This window comes from Sitophilus oryzae, unplaced genomic scaffold (genome assembly GCF_002938485.1).
Source record: "Sitophilus oryzae breed Bouriz unplaced genomic scaffold, Soryzae_2.0 scaffold_882_pilon_pilon, whole genome shotgun sequence".
Lineage (NCBI taxonomy): Eukaryota > Metazoa > Arthropoda > Insecta > Coleoptera > Curculionidae > Sitophilus > Sitophilus oryzae.
The window spans coordinates 1,724,389-1,750,005 of NW_022147508.1; the positions used below are offsets into that span (position 1 = coordinate 1,724,389).

General features: G+C 30.6%; 1 protein-coding gene across 1 annotated transcript; it reads right to left on the reverse strand.

The window, feature by feature from the left end:
- Positions 1-1,738: 1,738 nt before the first annotated feature.
- LOC115890576 (putative beta-carotene-binding protein) lies at positions 1,739-23,469 on the reverse strand. The gene is made up of 4 exons (XM_030910846.1): positions 23,238-23,469; positions 11,866-12,106; positions 9,656-9,789; positions 1,739-2,164 (listed from the first exon to the last, which is right to left on the reverse strand). The coding sequence occupies exons 1-4, from the start codon at positions 23,290-23,292 to the stop codon at positions 1,851-1,853; spliced, it is 744 nt and encodes a 247-aa protein (XP_030766706.1). The 5' UTR covers positions 23,293-23,469; the 3' UTR covers positions 1,739-1,850.
- Between the last annotated feature and the right edge of the window lie 2,148 nt (positions 23,470-25,617).

Genomic DNA, 25,617 nt, shown 5'->3' on the forward strand with positions numbered 1-25,617 from the left:
TCTTAAGTAAATAGAAACCAGACATCGCGTCTGAAAGTAAACGAATTACAAAGGAAAACTAAAAATGATGCAACTATTTATGACTATTTCTTCCAAATTTCATCTTAAGGTAATGGTTCTGTTTATTTGCATCACCCATCTTTCTGAGAAGAATAATAATGTTGATGGTATTTTTCGTACCTTAAATTCTTTAGGCATAGCCGTAGAATAAGGGTAAAAATAATATTTTATACAATTTGTCGAATATACATATACATATAACCATATTAAATGTATGTTCACAACACTTGGACAAATACAGGTTAGTTATTTATAGGCATTTTAAAGAGTAACTGAAAAGAACTGACTGATAGACTCTTTGTAAAATTTCCTTCTTTTGTTTAAAATGCCGACATTTTATAATATACCTAGTCTTTTGCAAAATGCCGAATTATTCAATACGCCTGCGACATACAGGGTCCGGCAATAGTGCGTCGGGCATCTGTAGCTCCTAGAATAAAAAACTTGAGAATTTTGTTTAAGTGCAAACCTAAAGTATGTACCAGGATGTATTTCAGGAAAATATTTTAACTTCTAGAGGGTGGCTCAAAAAAGTGTGAATGGACCTGGATGATTTTTTTTAAATGGAACGCCCTGTATATTATTGCATTTTGGCTTTCTTTCCGATCACTTTATAACCCTAAGATATGAATAAATACATTTCGATTAGTTTCAGAGATATTAAAAAATAAATCAAAATATATATTTTTTAGCCATATTAAAATTGTTATTAAAAATAAAGAACTATTCTGAAATCAAAACTATATTAGGTATTTACTTTAGATGGTCTATACTGACTTTGCTATAAATATGAATATCGTAAATTATACAGGATGTTCAAAATTCTACGCCAAACTTTCTAAAATATAAAATAATTTTTCTTCGTTTTTTTAAATGGACGGAATTTTTTTTTCTCAATAGACGGAGAATTAAAAAATGAACATTTTTTGTATTTACAGTATTTCAAAATTTTTTCCCAGATATTTGCGGTTTTATATTTCATATGGCATTTTCCACAGTAAATTTTTATCAAAGCCACCCAATGATTTTTCTCTCGTATTTTACCATTGAAAGCGCCATATGAAATAATACTGCGTGTATCTGCGAAACCGTTAAGAATTTTGAAATACTCTAAATACAAAAAATGTCCATTTTTACACTCTCCATCTAATAAAAAATAATAATATACAGGGTATTCCATTTAAAAAAACAAAGAAAAAATATTTTATATTTTAGAAAGTTTGGCGTAGAATATTGAACATCCTGTAGGATTTACGATTACCATATTTATAGCAAAGTAAGAATAGACCATCTAAAGTAAAAAACCTAATATAGTTTTGATTTCAGAACAGTTCTTGTATTTTTAATAATTTTTTTAAGAAGGGCTGAAAAATATATATTTTTAATTTATTTTTTAATATCTCTGAAACTATCGAAATATATTTATTTATATCTTAAGTGTATATAAAGTGATCTAAAAGGAATCCAAAAATGCAATAATATACAGGGTGTTCCATTTAAAAAAAATCATCCAGGTTTTATAAGCCTTAGCTTATATTTTATTTTGGCATATTCAGGAATATGCAAATTTATTTTTATATTTAACTTTCGTTACGTAACGTATTTTAAAATTTATTTTGAAGGCAAATTTATGGAAATAACATTTTATAAAAAAAATAAAAAGTTATTAATAAAAACATTTCGTTTAAACAATTTATTAAACCAATCAAGAAACAAACTCATAATATCACAGAGAGATGTATATACTCATCAAATAAAACTTAATATTTATATTGCTTTCCGTGTCATCCCTATTTTTTGGTTACAGGAAACAATTCGTCGTAGGAAAATCTGTCTGTTATAATGTTGGCAATATCGGTAAATTTCTGAGCTAATGAGTCCTCCAAAACCGGCTTGATTTCATTGACAAACAAGTCGGCATTGTCTCGAACCACTTCGTTTGTTGCTCTTGCTATGGTGGAACTCGTTTCAGAAAATAGGTTTCCTAAGTGCATGTAGCTGTGTCCCAAGTAGAGAGTAACATCGAATTTTCGGAATTTCAAAAACTTTTGACCGTTCTTATCAATCAGGTTTCCGTTCATTGTACAATCAAACTTGTAGTCAGCTGAAAATGAAATAATTTTTATTAAAGAAAATATATGCTGCGTATTGGAAAAACATGAAAAAAAACTTTGCTATTTTCAAAAATATACCTATTGGTAGGTTCATACTACCATATTCGTTTTTAGATTTGGATTTTATGACCCAATGAATAATTTAAATATTAAACATACAAACAAACACAAAAAAAATATATTTTTCAGCTTTTAAAAATTGAAAAAAGAAACATGAAAATGGTAGTAGATATGCAAATGGTACTAGAAAAAATACTAACTAATCTATTAAAGAAAAAACTCACTGTCATTAATTATTTTATTTTTTTATTACGTATTGGGCAGCTTAAATTCCTCAAGAGGAATTTGTATTTCGGGACTGAAGTCTAATATTCAGAAAAGATGGTGTAAATCTTTTCTAAATACTTCCACTACACTATCACTACTTTGCTAAAAATCTTTATAGTAGAGCTTCAAAAGAAGGGGCTAAATAACGTCAAATCTTATCAATAAAAAGTAAAATGTATGTATGATCTGTTAATATTTAATTTTTTTTTCTTAATAAAAAGATGACAATCTCGGTCAGCTTGTGTATCACCATGACGGTGCTAAACCTCATATTATATGCACATTTAATAAATTTGAATACCTATTACGACAATTATCACTTCGTTATACTTCTTTATTAAGTAACTTCAAGAAACCAAAGTGGTTCGGTTAATAATAATTATTGAGGGAATTCATCATAATACGAGAACCTCTCTCTTGTATAATTACAAAATCTTTTCTGAGTCTTAAATATTTTTTTTCTACCCATACCCATTATTATTATTATTTTAAAAAGAGGTTTAAATAATTTGCAATAGTAATGGCGCCTATTTTTGAAAGATACTTCTACTTGTCTACTGATACGTCTACTCTAAAGGTGTCGGGCACAAATCAAAATATATAATGTCTCGATCATGTCAAATCCATAAATGTTATTTTACATACTTTGTGTCGCTGAGGACAATTTTATCCAACTAAATTTTATATTTATTTGGATATAGAATTGGATAAAAATTATTTTTTTAAATGTGGTTTCAATAAATTTCAATAATTATATGACTATAAGAGAATTATTTCACTGTTATTATGGATTCAGTGAATTTTGCTCATACGTACGAGTTTATCGATAAACAGTTGGTATTCTTTAGAAATTGTGAAAAAAATATTTTATCCAGATGAATGAAGTTTGGTACACTTATCCAAAATCTAAAAAGAAACAACCTTTCTAAATAATGATATTGAAAATTCGACCAGAAAATGCACTTTACAGTTATTTACTTTTTAAAATTCTCAATCTCTCCCAAGCTAAATTTCATTTTAAGCTATACAGGGTGCGTCTCAGAAGTGGCTCACCTCTATAATTTTTTTATTTTTTCAGATAACAAACGAGATTTGGTATTTTAGTATATGACATAAATTAGGATTGATTGATATATTCACACATTTTCAGCCACTTCCTGTTTCACCGGAAACGACTAGAACTTTTAGTTTTTAAATGTCGCTTTTGGTATTTTTTACTTAAATGGAACGACATAGCATATGCCAACTTTTGACATTTTCAAACAAAAAAAAAGCATTTTAAATATTAATTTAGAATAGGCCATAAATGTAACGAATACCAAGTCTGTGCTACTAAATTATTCGTAAAACATGCTTTCTCCAAATATGCTAATGAGCAACCCTCGTTACATTTAAAAAAATGAGATATGATTAAAAACACGATTTGAGCATTTTTTAACCGACCAGTACAAGACACGAAAAACATTAGACGATCAAATCTATGTTTCCAAGGCTTCTTGATTAAAAATTAGTGTTTTTAACACAGTCATGGCACTCTAGATTGAAATTTAAAATGTGATATTTTTTAAGTGGGAATGTGAAAAGTTTACATATGATATGTCATTCTATCCAGAGTGTCATTTTCTATCGAATAAACTAACAAAATATCGAGGGTGCCATTTATAAATCCAAAGTTCAGTCATTTCCGGTGAAAGTCAGTTAGTCACTTCCGGTGAAACAGGAAGTGACCGAAAACAATTGAATACGTCAATTAATCCTAATTTATGTCATATACTAACATACCAAATCTCGTTTTTCTATCTGAAAAAAATAAAAAGTTATAAGGACTGACACTTGGCACATGACACTTTTTAGACGCACCCGGTATATAAATAAAAAATCCTGCCGAATCTTAAATAAGTGCAACTATTTCAGGAGTGGTATATTTGGACTCCAGAAACACGTCTGAGGTTTTCTAGTCGAAACAGAAAATTTGATAATTTGATATTTTTCGAAAAAAAGATTGGATTTTTTCAATGTTTAGTTAAAAAAATATAATATCTAGATTTTACGGAAACATAAGTAAAATATTAAATTTACAGGAAAAAGAAGACCCAGAAAAAGTCCAGTGGTTCTCGACATTTAAGCAGAAAATATATTTTTTTGTTTTCTAAGTAAAATAACTCAGTTATTTTGGATTTATTAGAAAAACTGTAAAGAGAAAATGTGTTTTTCTTTTATCGAGATCTACCAGCCCTGAAAATATTTGCACATATTTATGACTCACCCTATATAAAACCAATATTATCTTACTTTTTAATGAGAGTATTTTTATTATTTTTATGTATAAAAATAAACTAGGTATGGCATTGAGCTGCATTTTTCTTAACCTTCCTATAACTTCATTGTTTACATGCATCTTTTCATATGTAACAATAAATTCGCACAGTTTAATAGAAATACTAACTCTTCCGGATATTCATTAATGTATTTCTTTTGTATTATACCTATAAAGGTTTTGTCATTCTTTTAATTAAAAAATTATATACAGGGTGTTTCAAAAACCATGTACCATCTCTCGTGGAGAGATTCCTGACGTAAAAATAAAATTTATTTTTTTTATCTACACTCTCTTTTAGCGGACCGATTTTGATGATTTTTAAGGAGTTTGTAGCTTAGGAGTAAATTATTTGACTTTTTAGTACCTCTTTCTAAATTAAAAATGAAAATTGTCATCTGTAAATTATACGAGGGGAAACAATGTTGATATTTTGGTGAGAGTTTAAAACACCTTGTGGAGTACGTTAACAAAGCAAATTTTCTCGTATTTTTTACATTAAAACAATGCCTTTACTTTTGGCCCTACAGACCAAGACAACAGACCTATAAAATAGTGTTTATAATTTATGTTTTGACACTGTCTTTGAAAAATCATATTATTGATGAGATCATATTATAGTAATTTTTACTTTGAAAATTACATTCGAATCGCTAAGGGCAGTATTACACTATCAAATTTCTTTGTCAAAGATGTTTTATAAAAGATATTTCATTGCAAATTTGACATTGTTAATATACAATATATTATAAAATCACACATATTACACTGTCAAATTCTTTGACAAGATAAAATCTTTGACAAAGGAAGTTGATAGTGTAATACTGGCCTAAAAACACTTGGAAGAAAATTATAATAAATCGAAAAATAGCTACTAAACATAGCTGAATCGGACCTTTGTTGGTATAAAAAATAAATCTTATTTGTACGGGAGGAATCTCCCCACGAGGGATGGCACATGTATGCATTTACAATAATTTATGACAATTCGCAAAACAAATATTCTTTCTAGGTAATGGTTAAAATTAATTATACGAAATTTAACACTCTAATAAAAATGAAAATCTACATTTAAATCCTATCTATAAAAGATAAATAAAGTGATATCATCATTTCAACTATGCAGTCCATTAATTCGAATGCCCTTCCTTCGAGAAGGTTAAGGTCTTTGAAAAAATTAAGCTCAAGATTAATGTGACATACCAGTAAATACAAGTATTTATAGTTGGAATAAAAAATTAGGTAGATTCTTTTATTTTATATAAGATTTTACAAGATTTTTGTTCCATAATCATCCAGTGGTTTATGAAATATGACTATTTTTAGATGACATTTTTCTTTCATATTTAAAGTCTTTCCAGATTGAAAAATGGTGAAATATTGAAACCCTTCAATTGCAAGTATTATAATAATATATTTAATAGTGTCCTTTTTATAGATAATCAATCTAAAATATATACATGGTGGTCCGAATTATATTCATGAAACTTCGGCAGTATATTCTGCAGATAAGAACAAGTCAAAAAGTTCGTATACATTTATTTCCTGATATGCTTCGTTTAGGAGGTACAGGGTGTGATTGATGGTGGTGTCCAGCGGACCCCAAGCGCTATTTAAACCTCTGTAAAATATTTACGTTTAAGAATTAGGCCTCGTCGCGCCATTTATCTTTAAGTTAGGGTACCAATATGCAACTTTTAAAGGTGCACTCGATTTTATCAAGTATTATTCCTACCAGCGAGCGGGGGCTAAAGTTTCATTGGGGTCTGTGTGGCACCACCACGCCAATGGCTTTCATTATTAGGATGGTGGGTAGTCTAAAAAGTGTGCCTCACTGGGACACTAATTTTGAGGAAAGAGACTTAAAGAGACTTAAGTGAGATGAAGATCATCGAGACATTGATTTTTCTCCAAAGAGTAACCATAACTCCGATTCTGAATCTCTGATAGAACAGAGAAAATTGAATAATCAATAGCAGAAATGAAAGAGATGTGGTATATGTCAATGAAGAAATGACAAAAAACAAAAATCTCATGAATCAAATGTGCACGATCCATGTGCGGAAAATGCAGATCCTATATTAGCATGAACTGTATTTGAAAAAGTAATGTACATTCAAGGTTTGCAGTTTTGTTGAAAATATTTTATGTTTAGTACTTTAGCTTTACATTTCAGTTGTTGGTACTTTTAATAATACAGTAAAATCATAAAATATATATATGTTATTAATTTCTATGGGTTTCTTAGCCAAGTTATATTTATGTTGTCAAAAACTGCTAAAAATGCGTTTTACTTTATTTTTGTGTCCGTTCTTATTAATTTATGGAAAATTAAAGAAATTGTTTGTTCACAAGTTTGAATATATTGTAAACAGTAAATACTGATAAAATAACAAGCTTTTTATAAAATATCTTCATCATGTATTCTTAACAGAAAAAAATTGGGGTCTGTCGGACCTCAGCACGCCGTAAGTGTTCAATAAATTTACCACGCCAGTTGAGGGTTAATCTTCTGCTGATGAAACGCGCGTCCAGGCAAAATTAAAGTGTTTCGGTGTATTGTGGCGAATTAGTGTTTTATTATGCAATTTCGATTCCAAGTATCTTGAGAACCGTCACTCTTAGAGATTTTTACCAAAATACCTTTTTGCGTAAAAATTATGAAAATGTATATGTTTTTACTTAATAGTGTAATACAGGTACGGACAAAAGGTTATTACTCCTCAAAACAGCTAAAAAATATGTAACTGACACCCCCTACAAGTAAGAGTCCTATACTGATATCGAAATCGAATTTCTCATGTCAAAAAATTCCCAGACACTAATTTTTATTCAAATGTCGGCGTTAGCTCAGAAATTATTTGGAAAAAATTGAAATAAAAATAAAACTTCTACAACCTGTATCTCCGAAACGAAACATATGAGGAAAAACATATATACGAAGTTTTTTAGTTATTCTTATCTGGCAGAATATAACTGTCCGAATACAATTCGCAGCACCCTCTGTAATATTTCGGTGTCTGTATCTACCGACTTTAATTGACAAACTCAGTTTTTATAAGCTTTAGTATTTGGCTTATTATACAGGGTTAATTGAAGGGTTGTTTTTACCCAAACTTTAAAACACCCTGTGCAACAATTTCGTTAGTAACTTTTCCTAAAACATTATTTTTAGATCAGATCCATGTTTCCTGAGCATTCTATTTTTTGACTCATGTCAACACATTCCTTGGTTTATTTTTAAGAGCGAAATGAACTTACCACCAACAATTTGCAATTTTCCCAACTATCATTAATTTGTTATGTTATTTTTTAATAGCATGAGATGGCTTTGGTGATTATGGTCGTAATGTCATATCGACACTGGTTAGAACTCATATTAAAATTTAAAAAACGTTAAAAAGTAACAATACAGTCTTGGTTTTAATAAATATTATTAATACTTACAGAACTAAGGCTATTAAAAAAAAATTGTAATAACTAACTCTACAAACAAACAAAAAATGTGTAAATAATACTCTAATACTTTGTGTTGCCTCCCCCGGCTGCTATAACTGTTTGCAGACGTCAGTTCATACTGTTAATGAGGCTGCAAATATATTGTGTTATGTTTTTCCATTCTTCTTCAAGAACCAAGTAAATATACATAATTGCGGCAATCTTCAACAAGATCAATCACTCTTGCACAATCTTCGACACTAAGAACCACATTTAATCGTACACAACAATAATCACCAAAGCCACCTCATCATTATCAACAATAACAAAAGTAACGATAATTGAAAAAATAGCAAAATGTTTGTGGCAAGTTTATTTTGGTCTTAAAAATTAACCAAGCCATGTGTTGACATAAGTCAAAAAACAAAATATTCAGGAGACATGGTTTTGATCTAAAAATAACGGTTTTAGGAAAAGTTACTAACGAAATTATTGCACAGGGTGATTTAAAAATAGGGTAAAAAACAACTCTTCGATTAACCCTGTATATAATAATAATAATAGCTCCTGTATATAGCGTTTGCCGCCTTGGGATTAGCAAGGTACAGCTTGCCATACTAGAGCCGTTCGGTATAAAACGAAGGTAATCTGGCTAGCATTAGGCTCCGCGCGCACTGCATCGGATCGGACCGACCAGCAAAAGCGATTGCGACCATCGTACATATAGACGGCGCCGGCGTCCACTAAAACATTTCGGCCTGTAGAGGCCAGATTCCTACCTCTACCTATCTACGATAGTCGAGTCATCGCCTTCGCCGTTTCTCGCCGGACTGCTACCGATTCAGTGCGCGTACACCTTTAGGGCGCGCACTGCTTCGGATCGGACCGACCAGCAAAAGCGACTGCGACCATCGTACATATAGACGGCGCCGGCGTCCACTAAAACATTTCGGCCTGTAGAGGCCAGATTCCTACCTCTACCTATCTACGATAGTCGAGTCACCGCCTTCGCCGTTTCTCGCCGGACTGGTACCGATTCAGTGCGCGTACACCTTTACGCTTCAACCGCCTATTATTACCTCAGGATTGTGAATCCCAAATACTCATTTAAGGCTGAGTCGACCTAGGCACCAAAACTATATTTATTTTAATAAAAATAGTCGGCTGATGAAATGCCGGGTAACCTGTATAATAAGTCAAACATTAAAGTTAATAATAAACTGAATTTTTGAATTAAAGTTAATATATTTGTATACAGTTTGCTAAAAAAAAACAAGAAAATAGGGCTAAAAATAAAAAAATATAACATTTTAAACTTTAACTAAAAATTTTTCCTTTGCGTTTATTTTGCATCTGAGTCTATAAAAAATAAGTAAATTAATTAATGTTTAATACTTACTGAAATTCCCAGTTATAGGTCCTTGACCTTTATAATTCAATAAAAGCAAACTCATATCGATATCATAATCTCCTTCAAAGTAGATCTTGGGGACATTAACTCGAAATATAAATTTGTTCTTTTTTAAGTTCACCCTAAAAATTATCATGTTTTTATTTTCTTTAAAACGTATGAAGTTCTAGCGTTCAGCAACAGATATTATACATATAATTAAACATTTTTAATTAAAATTTCAATAAATTACGCGTTTACCAACTGTTTCAGATATAAAAACTCTATTCGGTTTCCCTAATTTAAAAATTTACACATATCTTTATTGCAAAATGCAACAGGGCAGTTGTAGCGCATATGTTAAAATTATTTTCATAAATACAACGGATGATTCACATATATTTCAACACTAAAGTTTTAGTTTTATAAATGGAGTGTCATGTGTGTGTATATTTTTTACTGAGTGGATTTGCACATTATGGAGGATTAGCACACTATACTGATTTTACAAATTATATGTTATTAGCTCTTTCCGACATTTCCAACAAGATTATTCTCAACACTACTATTTTTACTATTTACTATTTTTGTACTATACACATTTTCAGTGGTGATGAGTGAGACTCTTGCATTGTGGCAAAACCAAGACCAAAACTAGCGTTAGATCTGCATGACCAAGACTAAGACTGACCAGTGCAAGGCTTACGCAAGATGGTTACCAAGCATGCTTGTGTGTCACGTTTTTATTGACATGTCATTTTTCATAGATCTTAAGGCACTTATTTCATAGAAAAGAAGTTGGATCCTGTCTCTTGAAATGGATTTTTGGTGAAGAAGTTGTCGCATCACAAGACTCTAATTCAAAACAAACAATACTAGAAATTATAGGAGAAAAAGAAACTATCCTCGGCGTCATTGACAGAAAAATACTTGGTACGGACACCTCCAGCGAATGGATGATAACCAATGGCTAAAAAGAATTAATTTATGGATACCAAGCGAAAGATGAAAACGTGGAAGGCCACCTCGAAGATGAAAGCAGGTTGTAGTTGACGCTATGAATTCAAAGAGCCTTCAGGGAGAAAACTAGACAGACAAAAATATGTGGAAGTTGAGAAGCGGGAGACGACGAATGTCCGCAATATATATTTTTCATAGATCGTAATTAAAAACTTTCGCATGAAATTTTAATGAAAGCCTTCAGGAAGGTGTAGTTTAAAAATCAAACGTTGTAGTAATTTCCGGTGAAACAGGAAGTGACCGAAAAGAATTGAATACGTCAATCAATCCTAATTTATGCCATATACTAACATATCAAATCTCGTTTTTTATCTGAAAAAAATAAAAAAGTTATAGGGGTTAGCCACTTTTGAGACGTATCCGGTATTGCCTCCGGTAAAAATCTATATAAAAAGTACTAAATTTGCAGTGACTAGCAGCTAAAGTGAGTTTTGCAGAAAAGCCAGACTGGATCTTGCAAAACGAAGACCATGGGAAAAACCTCTCATCTCTTTACTAATTTTAATTTTAAGCTCTATCAAAATATTAAAAGTTTTATAGAATGTTTTCAAAAGTAATTTAATTTTAATTCAAACATATAATAATTAATTTAATATTGTAACATGGTATAAAGGTCAAAACTATACCGGGTGCGCCTCAAAAGTGGCTCACCCCTATAATTTTTTTATTTTTTTAGATGAAAAAACGAGATTTGGTATTTTAGTATATGACATAAATTAGGATTGATTGACGTATTCAATTGTTTTTGGTCGCTTTAGGGGCGAGACACTTTGCTTGCAAAAGCGCAAGGAAGAAAATTATAATAAATCGAAAAAAATTAAGACTTTAAACCGGATCGGACTTAATTAATAACCCGGATTGGATTAACTTTAATCAGAATCGGATGTATTTTGATATAAAAAATAAATCTTATTTATACTCGAGGTATCTCCCCACTAGAGATGGCAAATATTTTTTGACACAACTAGTATAATTTTGATATCTCTTGAAATTTAGGACATATTTTGTTTATTAAACTAATTTTAGTGTACGTATGAATAAAATATTTTATAAAAAAATAAAAATAAATATCATCTCTATGATCTCTCATCAATCTCTTGAGTGCTCTGCCGATAAATCTTTCTCTTTATCTTTTTTGTATACTTTTTCTCGCTATTTTCTCTTATAAAATATATTATCTTTCTAGATTAGTTTGTTACCTCAAATCGAGTATTTCAAAGTCGGAGGGTCCATAAACTTTTATGTTGGTAATATTAGCATTTATTTTAGCCTGATTTGGTCCACTGCGAAGCTTAACTTCATCCAGAAATAGCGGTTCTACTCCTGGGACATTCAATTCTGGGATGCCTGATTTCAGCTTCGGTCGCAGTTCTTCCACAGAGTTTATGACACATTTGGACAGGTTTGGATCATTTCGGCTGCATATCTTAATATAGGGAGCTAAAACATAATAAATAAAATATTTAGAAATTTTGTCAAAAGTACTGAGATAAAAAAAAACAGTGTGTGCACTATATGCGCATATTTGAATGCGCAACTTCTTACTAACAGCTATTAGTGTCATTCTATTATTCATATTATTATATATTATTATATATTATTATTATACCGGGTACCGGGTGCGTCTCAAAAATGGCTCACCCATATAACTTTTTTATTTTTTCAGTTAAAAAAACGAGATTTGGTGTGTTAGTATATAACATAAATTAGGATTGATTGACGTATTGAATTGTTTTCGGTCACTTTCTGTTTCACCGGAAATGACTACAACTTTTGATTTTTAAATGGCACCCTCGGTATTTTTTTACTTTATTCGATAGAAAATAGCACTCCGAATAGAATGACATATCATAATATGTCAACTTTTGACATTTTCGAAATTATTTGAAATTATAATCTGCGGTTCGTAACGAAAATTTGACTAAAAATACCAAGTGTGTAGTATCAAATTATTCGTAAAAACATGTTTTTTCCAAATATGCTAATGAGCCACCCTCGTTCCCTTTGAAAAAATTGAGATATGATTAAAAATATGATTTGGACATTTTTTAACTGGCCAGGACAAGACATTAAAAACATTAGACGATCAAATCTATTTTTCCAAGGCTTCTTGATTAAAAATTAGTGTTTTTAACATAACCATGGCACTCTAGATTGAAATTAAAAATTCAATTTTTTATTAAGCGAGAAATTCAAAAGTTGACATGTGATACGTCATTCTATTCAGAATATCATTTCCTACCGAATAAAGTAAAAATATACCGGGTGTACCATTTAAAAATCAAAACTTGTAGGCATTTCCCGTAAAACAGGAAGTGACCAAAAACAATTGAATGCGTCAATCAATCCCAATTTATGTCATGTACTAACGTACCAAATCTCGTTTTTTTAACTAAAAAAATAAAAAAGTTATAGGGGTGAGCCACTTTTGAGACGCACCCGGTATATTATATGTCATTGAAGGCCATGTGTCACGTATATAGGTATAAATACCGGTTGTTTCTCAAAAGTGGCTTAACCCTATAACCTTTTATTTTTTCAGATAAAAAAACGTATTTATTTGTTTTCGGTCACTTTCTGTTTCACCGAAAATGGCTACAACTTTTGATTTTTAAGTAGCACTCTCGGTATTTTTTTACTTGATTCGATATAAATTTACACTCTGAATAGAATGACATAGCACATGTCAACTTTTTACATTCTCCCTTAAAAAATGGCTGTGTTAAAAACCTTCATTTTTAATCAAGGAGTCATCGAAAAATAAATTTGATCGTTTAATGTTTTACGTCTCTTATTTTGGTCGATTAAAAGATGGTCAAAACGCATTTTTAATCAAAATTCAATTTTTTACAAAAGGAGCCAGATTGGCTCATTAGCATAATTAGAATAAGTATTTTTTACGAATAATTTGGTACCGAGTTAAATTGTCGTTACATCTATGGCCATGGCACCCTAAATCGATATTTAAAATGCTATTTTTTTAAATTGAAAATGTCAAAAGTTGACATATTATGATATGCCATTCTATTGAGAATATCATTTAAATTTTTAAAAGTAGGTACCAATTGAAATCAAAATTTGTAGTCATTTCCGGTGAAACAGAATATGACAGAAAACAATTGAATATGCCAATCAATCAAAATTTATGTCATATACTTTAACATACCACATCTCGTTTTTGGATCTCAAGAAATAAAAAAGGTATAGGGGTGAGCCACTTTGAGAAACACGCGGTATAGAATACCACAAATAATTAAAGTTGAGAATTATACAGTGAGTAGAGAAGTAATTATAGGAATATTTTATTATTTTAGTTTTAAAATAAATCTGAATACTTTTTTATATCAATTTTTAGTTACATGAAACATGATGGTGTAATTTTCTTTAACACGATTTAGCATTAAGTAGTATACCAGAAGAATAATTAGTGAACTGTGACATTTAACCTTCAAATAAATTCACTTTTATTAAAGATAAACCACAAAATTGGAAATAAATTAAGTACCTATAATTATATCGATTAAAATTTTTGAATTCTAACCTATGTCAAAAAATATTTTCATGATGATGTACAACATCCCAAGGTTGTCTAATGCTAAAATACCGTCTAACTAATTAATAATTGACAAATATAGACATTATATTTAAATTATAATTACCTAATATTAACAGAAACTATTAGTAGTCGACCTATGGCGTCATAGCAGACCAGTTTTATTTACTTATTTTAAAATATTAAATAAACATGAACGAACATTATGAAGAAAACCATATTGCTATATATTAAAAGTGCAATTAATGTATTTTTGCAATTTTTACGCCTAATTATATATACAATATACTTAGTTCAATGTTAAAGTTGTTGTAAAATTAGTTGTGATATGGTAATAAAATTATATAGGTAGATAATTTTTATAAAATGTTTATTAGAAAACTTCGATGCGACATTTATGAAGTTCTCAAAAAATTAAATGGTTTTTAATTTGTATTATATGATATTGATGTAATTGAGAATAAAGTATGATATTTAGTAATTTTTTTAACTTGTATTATATGAGAATAACTGTACCCTTAAAAATTGGCTGATGACATTGTGATAACCATTATGATCACTAAATATCCGCAATTACAAATAACAAACCGGCGATGAATAAAAATTGTGTTTTTTCCCTAGGCATCGATCACCAGGATCATTAGCCATATACAACTCGTTATTGTTAACGATGCAATTACAGGGATCTATCTCAATATCCTCAAGGGGTTCACTCTTACAAGGACAATTCAAAATTTAGAAATCTACATTGACAAAAACATTTCAAGTTGAGTGACAAAAAGATCAAAATAACTAAACACAAAAAAATAGAGAAAACAAAAACAAACAAAATGAAAAATAGGTAATTATTTACATCACAGTATCACAGTTGGATTAGAGTATCACAGGCGAGTATCACAGTTTGTGGTGTATATTAATATCTTTCATAAATTTCAAAATATTTTTAATTGTTTCAACCTCAGTTAAATTTTCACGAATTTCACTACGTATATCGAATCTGTTTCTTTCTACCGTATATTGAGGATATTCACATATAATGTGAATTACTCTCAACTTAACATCACAGACTATGCACATTGGAGGTATTTCTCTATTAAGCAGATATGCATGAGTCACCGTAGTATGCCCAATACGAAGACGATGCACTCTGGGATTCATCAGCTCATCCTAGTGCAAGACGTAAGGATGGGGTTGACAGATGTTGTTTTATTGCGCAAAACTTTGAAGGTTTACCTGCCCACTCATCCTGCCTTTCTGTTATTTTATGCAGTAGTACTTTAAGGTCCTATTTACTAATATAAAGGATATCAATGGTATCTCTTCTAGCAGCTTACTGAGCAGCTTCATCTGCCATTGTGTTACCAAGTATATTAGTGTGGCTTGGGACCCATACAAACGTTAGTTTGTTTCCCTTTTCGCTGCACTCTCGAATAAGCCTCTGATTTTTTTTGTTTCAGAAGATTATGGACAAATATGTCATTAATTTTAGACACGATCTCTAAAGAGTCAGAAACAATTAAAACTCTAGATTGATTATATTCCTCGATGACATAGGATAAGGCTTTCCAGATCGCAAAATGTTCTGTGATGAAAGCTGATGCTTCATGTCTCAAAATCCATTGGAAAACTGACCCGTTAGTAATAATTGCACATCCAGCACCAATTTGTGTCTTGGAGCCATCAGTATAAATAACAATTTTTTTGTTGTACTGATCTAGTATTTTTTGAAACTTTTGTTGATATATTTCAGGCGATGTGGTCTTGACTTTTTGGTTTGTTCAGGTCTAGCTATGGAGGATTTTCGTAAAGGATTTCATTGATTATATGATGGGGGGATAGCATTGTTTCTCTCACTATATGGCTAGGATTTGCCAATGCCGAAGCGAGGTAGGATTGCTTTAGCTTCCTCCTAGGCTCTATATTAAGGGGCTCTATTCCCGCTTCAGCACATAGGCTAGTTGTGGCTTGTGTAAAAAGCTCCAAGAGCTTGCCTTAAACATGCATTTGTTACGCGGTTCAAGAGCTGTAAGGTTGATTTGCAAGCAGTAGAGAATACCACCGAGCCATAATCTATCTTCAAACGAATAATTGTGTTAAAACTAAAGTTATCTAATAAATAAATCTGTTTTTAATAAACATTTTGAAATATTTTCGATAGGTATATTACGCCATAGGTTATAAAATTGCATTGAATTTTATAATATAATAAATTTTCTTACCAGATTATCCTCCTTTAATGAACATTCCTTAATTTGCCTTAATTGCTTTTTGCCAATGCGAAAAATACAAAACTTAATAAAAATAAACATTCTCTAATAAAAATTAAAATGTTAGAAATAAATTAGATATTTTTATTATAGCAATCGCAAGCATTCACGTCAAATTAATATTTAATATTTAAAATTTGTGTTGTTTAAACATCATGTTTAATAAATTATTATTTCAATAGCCGTTTATATTATTTGATAATTAATAATTAGATAAAAAAAGTATTTTTTAAATAAACATTACATACAAGTGTTTAGATTAATTGTAAAATATAATATGTTTAGTATAATTAATGATTTTTTATTTTCTAAACTATAAACACTTTTTCCAACATTATCATTAAATGTTTAATAACAATAATATTAAATAATAATTATTGTAAGATATTTAATGATATATAAATTCACTAATACGGGACACAATATGAATAATTAATTTTTAATTATCTGTAGGTATTTTATCCATAATTAAATTATTTATAAAAAAAATTATCTGTTATTTAGAACTTCAACTGCTAGTTTTCAATATCTGTATAGAATTTGAGGGGTTGGACATAAGCGATATCAACTAAACTTTTAGTTACGTAATAGAGGGTGCGATTTTCAAGTTAATTGTTGCCAACCATGGACATATTCGGCACCGGGCTGTCTAACTGGAATGTAAATTTCCGGCTGGGGATTCAGGTGGTAGCACTGCTGTAAAAAATGTCAAGTTGCCACATTTATCTATTTATTTCCTGACAGTGTCATTCGTTTTGACACTTTAGTTTTGTATTTATTTTTACAGCACGTAGATACGTTGGTGCGGCTTTTTAATGAAATTTATTTCACCGGTGTGATTCCCCGGGAGTGGCTAATGTCAGAATTTATTCTGATTCCGAAAAAAGCCGGCGAAAAAAGATGCAATGAATATAGGCTTATAAGCTTAATGAGTCACCTCCTCAAACTGTTCCTTAAAATCATTCATTCAAGGATATTCAAAAAGTGCGAACAGGATATTAGCCAGACACAGTTCGGATTTCGTGAGGAATGGGAACTCGAGAAGCATTGTTTGGCTTGAACGTTCTATTTCAAAAGTGTGGAGACCAGCAAAGGAAGGTATATACGTGCTTTATAGATTATGAGAAGGCGTTCGACCGAGTAGATCACGTGGAACTCTTAAAAATATTAGAGTCAAGAGGTCTAGATAAAAACGATATTGCGATCATCAAAGCTTGTATTGGGATCAGACCGCTGGCTGTAGTAAAATATAACAATATAATAACTGAACCAGCAAACATACAAAAAGGTGTCCGACAGGGTTGCATTTTATCACCAATGTTATTTAATTTATACTCCGAACGTATTTTTGAAGAGGCAATAAAAGACACGAGTGATGGGATTAAGATCAACAGTGTAACACTTAACAACCTAAGATATGCTGATGATACCGCGGTACTAGCAGATAGTCCAGAAGCCTTGCAACGCTTGATAAATCAACTCACTGCAGTCAAACAAAAATACTTATAATATCAAAAACCCCAGAGCCGCCCATATATAGATGTTAGTATATATGGGAAACGAATAGAAGTGGCAGAAAAATTCAAATATTTGGGGACCTGGATTTGCAACAACCTAGATATAGAGATAGAAATTAGATCCAGAATCGAGCAAACAAGAGCCACTTTTAACCTGATGCGGCCATTACTGTGTAATGCCACCCTAAATATGAGTCTTAGATACCGGTTTGTGAAGTCCTATGTACACCCGGTTTTGTTGTATGGCTGTGAATCATGAACTCTAAAGGACTCTAACACATTAACAGAATAGAAGCCCTTGAGATGTGGATTCTTCGTAAACTTCTCAATATACATTGGACGGCACATGTCACAAACGAAGAACGAAGAGGTGCTGATGCGAGCCCAGTGCGAAAGAGAATTAGTGCACATAGCCAAGAAACGTAAGACAGTCTATCTGGATCATATAATGCGTGGAAGTAGATATGAGCTGTTAAAATTGATAATGGAGGGAAAAATTGAGGGCAAGCGGGGTATAGGTAGAAAGAAACATTCGTGGTTGAAAAACATCAGAGATTGGACGGGTTAGGGTAAAGGTAAAAGCACAAAAATTAAATTTATCAACAAATATAAATTTTGATAAAACGAAAATGTCAATAAAAATGTAAAAGTTGGAAATAATTTTAAATTTACTTATAAAAATTTTAACCTACTTCAAGCCTTTTAGAAATAAATTATGTTTTGGTGATGAGTTTTGGCAATATCATAATGATATTTGACTATGTACTACCATTTAATAAATTAATTACATAAACAAAATATATTCTTTTAGTGGTGTTTTGCCGTATTCCAACAACTTGTTAAATTATAGCCTCTATTTATCCAACTTTCAGATCTACTAGATATAATAGAAAGAATATTTGTATCTTTTTGTTTACTAAACTATGTTTTAAAACAACCATCATGGACATTAATAAACGAAAAATTTCTTTTTAATACTATAGATCTGCAATCCTTTTCATCTCTCAAGATGTCATAAACACTACTACACTCTTTGTTATATCATGTATTTCTTCACAGTAATATTTAGTATCATGTGTAATAGGTGTAATACAAATAATATTTGGCGGGATTATTATTCAAATAAAGTCTTATTTTGAAATAAATGAGTAAATCCAGTATTAAAAAATAACGATTAATGACACGTGCGCCTAAAATTAATTTAAGTAATTCTTGTGCTGTATTTTAGTAGTATGTTTTGTAACACGAATGGTTCCAACCGAGGTTCCAACCTAATATTGTAAATTTATTTATTTTTCCAAAACGATTTATTTATTAAAGCGTAGACAGTTTTTATCTATACATTGTATTTCTGAAAACAAGACAAAATTGTCTACATTATGTCCTCGGATTGTCTTGACAAGAGGAAAAACTTTTTTATTATTGACATTTTGAGAATAATGCATCTTTCATAAAAAAAATTTGCTTGTTCTAAAATGGTTAATCCCGTATATGCTTTTCCAAATTTCCATGCCGTTTTAGAGAAAATAAAAAAAAAAACGTGAAAATATGGTTGATTTTTTCGTCATAAAAAAAGTCCTAAAAATCAAAAGGTTTTTCTATGGTAATATCAATTCGATTTAATTCTTTTATATTATTTTTCATATAATTTTAATTAATGTAATGTTTTTTGTTGTTTTAAAATGCTAAAGAAGCACAAAATTTATTTAGTTCAATGCTACGGAAAGGGGATGATTATCGGAAATATGATACTTTAACAATAGCAAAGAATATGACATTAGTCAAAATTAACTCTAACCATCTATCAAAGAATGAAATCGAATTGATATTACCATAGGAACGCCTTTTGATTTTTAGGACTTATTTGGAAAAATGGAAATTTGGAAAAGTTTAAACGAGATTAACCATTTTAGAACAAGCAAAATGTTTTATAAAGGATGCATTTTTCCCAAAACATCAATAATAAAAAAGTTTTTTTCCTCTTGTAGAGACAATCTGGGGACATACTGGGGGGCATACAAGGTGACACTCTTGTTCGAAAAACTTTTATACTATGTTGCCTATTTCATATTTTCATTTTTCATTCCATTTTGTTTTTTTTGCAAAATATGCGGACAACGCTTATTTTAAAAATATTTTCAGTCATATAAGCGGTAGTTCAATAATATTTTTAAACAAAACACTTATTTTTGTATCTAGTATTCGTATCTAAAGTTTGTTGAAATATAATCGCTTTAAAAAGTTTAGTTTTTTTTTAAACTAAAGAAGTGCAAAATATTAAAAATGTTTAACATTTATTATTTTATCTTATTGGATTTCTCTATAATAAACAATGAATAAATGAGCTAAATTGCTTGCAATACAGGGTGTTTCATCAAACATGTGCCATTTGCCACAGACAAGACAATCTGGAGGCATATTGCATACAAGGTGACACCCTTGTTCGAAAAGCTTTTATACTATGTTGCTTATTTCATATTTTCATTTTTCATTTCATTTTGTTTTTTTGCAAAATATGCGGACAACGCTCATTTAAAAAATATTTTCAGTCAAAAAATATTTGTAATAAACAATGAATAAATGAGCTAAATTGCTTGCAATACAGAGTGTTTCATCAAACATGTGCCATTTCTCGTGGGGTGATTCCTCACGCAAAAATAAAATTTATTTTTGGTTTTCCGATTCTGCTTTGTTTCCTAGATACAGGGAGTTTGTCTACTTTTTTTCGATTTATTATAGTTTTCTTCCAAGTGCTTTTAGCGATTCGAATGAAATTTTGAAAGTAAAAGTTTCATGCTTTAATGCTAAAAAATTATCTACATATTCACCGGGGACGCGAATACAGGGTATCCCTGGGATATTTTTCTAAAAAAAATGTGTGCCACTTTTTATTGTTTGTATAGGTCATGGGCATGTATTTCAGGAAAATATTTTAACTTCTATAGAGTGGCTTAAAAAAGTGTGAGTGGTTCGGGATTATTTTTTTAATGGAACACCCTGTAATATTATTGCATTTTTGGCTTCCTTTCAGATCATTTTACATAATTCTAAGATATGAGTAAATATATTTTGATAGTTTCAGATATATTAATAAATAAATAAAAAATATACAGGGTATCCCAGAAATGAGTGCAAGTATTTTAACTGGTAGTATAGTTCAACCCCAGAAACACGCCTATGAGGTTTTTTTCGCGAAAAAAAAATTTTTATTTTTATTTTTTTTTTAGTTTTTAGTTAAAAAACATAATTTCTTGATAATATGGCAACATAGGTATTAGATTAAATTTACAAGGAAGAAAATCCAGAAAAGAACCAGTCAGTGGTTCTCAAAATTTTAGCAAGAAATCATCTTTTTTGGAAATTTTCAAAGTAAAATAACTCCGTTATTTTTGGACATATTTGAAAAACGATAAAGAGAAAATATGTTTCTTTTATCGAGATCTACCACCCCTTAAAATACTTGCACTTATTTCTGGAACACCCTGTATATTTTTCAGCCTTTATTAAAAAAATATTAAACATACAAGAACTGTCCTGAAATCAAAACTATATTAGGCATTTACTTTAGATGGTCTATACCTACTTACTTTGCTATAAATATGGTAATCGTAAATCATACAGGATATTCAAAATTCTACGCCATCAAACTTTCTAAAATATAAAATAATTTTTCTTCGTTTCTTTAAATGGATCACCCTGTATATCATTTTTTCAATAGATAGAGAATTATATAATAAACATTTTTTGTAATTAAAGTATTTCAAAATTTTTAACGGTTTCACAGACACTCACAATTTTATATTTCATATGGCATTTTCCACAGTAAATTTTTATCAAAGCCACCCAATGTTTTTTCTTTCGTATTTTACCGTTGAAAAAGCCATATAAAATAATACTGTGTGTATCTGCGGAACCATGAAAAATTGTGAAATACTTTAAATATATATTCTTGAAATATATCCAGTTAATGTTTGGGTTTGATTGTTTTGTTTTGTGTTATTTTCGAGATTAACCGGGTAATGTCGATATTAACCGAATATCGTACCTTAACCGTAACATATATATTCTTTGTTTATTTAATCTTTGAAATTATCGAAATATATTTACTCAAATCATAGGATTATGTAAAGTGATCTGAAAGGAAGCCAAAAATGCAATAATATACAGGGTGCTCTATTTTAAAAAATCATCCCGATCCACTTACACTTTTTTGAGCCACCCTATAGAAGTTAAATATTTTCCGGAAATATATCCTGGTACATACTTTAGGTTTGCACTTAAACAACATTCTCAAGTTTTTTTTTAATTCCAGGAGCTACAGATGCCCGACGCACTTTTGCCGGGTCCTGTATAATATTGAGAATAGTCAATATAAAACAGATAACTAATAAATAATAAACATCGATTTTGGATATACAAACTATTTATCAAATTAAAATGAGCCATATAAAGGCCGATTATAATGATAAAAAATAGATACTGATTAAAAGTAAAGTTTGTAATTATGAAAAATATTTTTAATTATAAAATGATAATTATGAGCGAGCTTTAAATTTGCAGATATAAGTGCAGGTATAGTCTAAAAATTAAATGAAAAATAATTTTTCAGAAACTCCCAAAACACTCGGTATAGATAATGACATTAAAACGGGTATTTAAAGCAAATTCATTAATCAAAAAGAAATATGCAGCATTGTATTTAAAAAAATCATTACTTACATGTAAAAATATATTTGAATTACCCTGTATGTCTTTGAAAGTAGTTTTAAACTGTGCACTATCGTTAGCCGCATATTTTATAAAAAATATTACAGCGAAAATCTTAGATAGCAAGCGAGATATAATTATTTTCCGTATACTCTAAGCACAGAATATCTAGCTTCTGTGCTCTAAGTCACGGTTATACACAATACTAATTCAAAATATCCAACAAAAGGACAGTAATTAATACCTTTACTATATTTAAATAATTACTAAAACAATTATTGTAATGTAATTAGAATCTAAAACAATTTAAGTTATTTTTACAATTATTATCTTTTAGTATACGCCTCTAAACATAAGGCATGAAAATAAATACATATAATTATCATTTATTTATACTACCCGTAAATTCAAAAAATCATACTAATTTCACTAATTTTATAACAATCTTTTTTTCAACTTACAACAACAAATATATTAAAAAAAAAGATAAGTAATATTCTTAATAATTAGTAATAATCAACACTTACGTATAGTGGCCAAAGCTAATTCGGCAAAAAGACATAAAACAATCAATGTCTTCATATTCACAGATTATTTTTTATGGAAAATATTATATAACTAACTATTCCCTGTCCGCACCGGTCAGCAACTTGTTCGTAACTACAATGAAGACCCCGCTTAGCAAGTTACTATAATATATAAATTTAGTTTAATAGCAAGGTCTCGATTGGCATGCTCATTCCAATAGGTTCAATACATCGAGTGCACTATGACAAAAAAATCTAGTGACAAATAACAGATAGATTTAAGATGGTCGAATTATGTCCTCAGTGCTAAAACATCGTCGACCTCGAACTTATTTTATGTCTTTCAAATAGAAGTAGAAGAATGTAAATTACCTGCTAATTAAATGTGAATATTGTTTAAATTGTTTGTGGTGTCTTGGGAGGTTCTTAATATAATAGATTTAACAGGGACGTGTAAAAATAGTAAATAATTAGAATGAACTAAAAAACGAATTTAAGTGAAATTCAGTCACAAGGGACTCTTTTTTATTCTTTGTATATGTATTACTTATTACTTACCTATTACTTATTAATTTTCAAAATACATTAGCATGAGCATGAAAACATTTATGAAAATGGAATGGTGAACTGAGATGTAAAATTGTACATATTCATGAAGCGTTGCAGTCAGCTGTTGACTACGAATCAAGCATAGGCAGGATTAGAAAGATATTTTACCTAGATAATGACTAACTGTGTAGGTAATGAAAACCACACACACACAGCAAAACTTTTTTTCTTATTAAAGTATTTAAATGAGGTATCTCACAACCGATAATGCAATTTAGTGTAGGTTTAGGACACCGAAACAGCGGTAGCTCAGCAATCTCAGCATTAATTTTATTCGTCCTGCTATACAACGATGAGCTAATTATTAACCTTTTTTTTAAGAATTCGTTCCCAAACAGTAAAAAAAATGATATCTTTATTTTCATTTTTAAACTAAATATATTTACTAATTTTCCCCGCAAGTTTTTATTTGCAGAATTAAAAAAATAGTCCACAGTCGCATCCAAGGCAACGAAAAAGCCGTTGAACTAGCAAGGGAAGGTTTATCGGAATCCTATCTTGATCCAGTGCCAGTACTGGGAATGTCCAAATGTCTAGACATTTGGACATTCCTAGTAATGGCACTGGACCCCCCCCCCTTGTGCAGTAAAAATCTGGATTAAGGAAAAGTCCACTGGAGAAACATAGCAAAGCAAAGGGAAAGCATACAAGGAACAAATTCTAAAACCCCAAAGCAACTGCTAATGCTTAACAGGAATAAAGTGCGGAGTATAGCAGGCCTCTTCACAGGACATATGGCTGTCAAGTGCTACCTGCATAAGCTCAACCTGTATTATGAAAGTCTTTTTTTTGCTACAGACTCCGCAATAAAGATCCTGAAACAACGGAACACAATATTATTATAGAAACTGAGTGGCTCTGGATCACAAACAACACTTTTTATTTGGGAAAGCAAAGCTACAATCGGAGGAACTATGCTTGACATCTCATCCTATCAAGAGCCTGCACACTGCACAAGTTGGTGCAGGGTACAGCAGCGGCGTGCGGTGACAATTATAGGCGGGGAAGCGAATCGGTAAAAAACCCTATTTCGAGACATTACTTTTACATTTTCTTGATAGGAACCGTTGGCCTACCAGACTTAATAATGTCACTTATTTCTTGGAAGTTCCGACTAGAAAATCCCTTTTTTAATAACACACATACAACACAAACACACAGTCTAAATTATTGTCCACACTAGCAGAAACAGAAGATTGTCCTTCTTGACCCTCCATTACAAACGAAACATTATTGTTACTTTTGTGTTTCGTTTTATGTTTACACACTTAGTTAAATCCGAACAAAATACAATATTACCTATAAAATCGCAAGCGAAAACCCGTCCCGATAAATTAAAAGTCGAGGAAGGCGGCCGAAAGATCGCTGCCGTGGCTAGCAACTGTGCGCGATTTTCCGGCTTAAATTTGTCGTTTGCGTTCGAGGTCAGTAACACCTACATGAAGGAGGGATAGACGACCGGCGGCGATTTCCAGGCGCGCATCCATGCAGTAAATGGCTAATTAAATTTACTACGTTTATGTAAGGTTTCAAATAAACAATTTTAACAAATTAAATTAATCTTTTGTTATAAAATAACAGTATTATTAACGTTTAACTATTTATTTTTTTATCTTTAAAAAGTTTAGGGAAGCGGTGCTTCCTCCGCTTCCATGGACCGCACGCCGCTGGGGTACAGGTACAGGGATAGGCATAGTGGGGACAGTCCGCGGCCTGCCTGCTTATAACTTTTTTATTTTTTCAGATAAAAAAACGAGATTTGGTTTGTTAG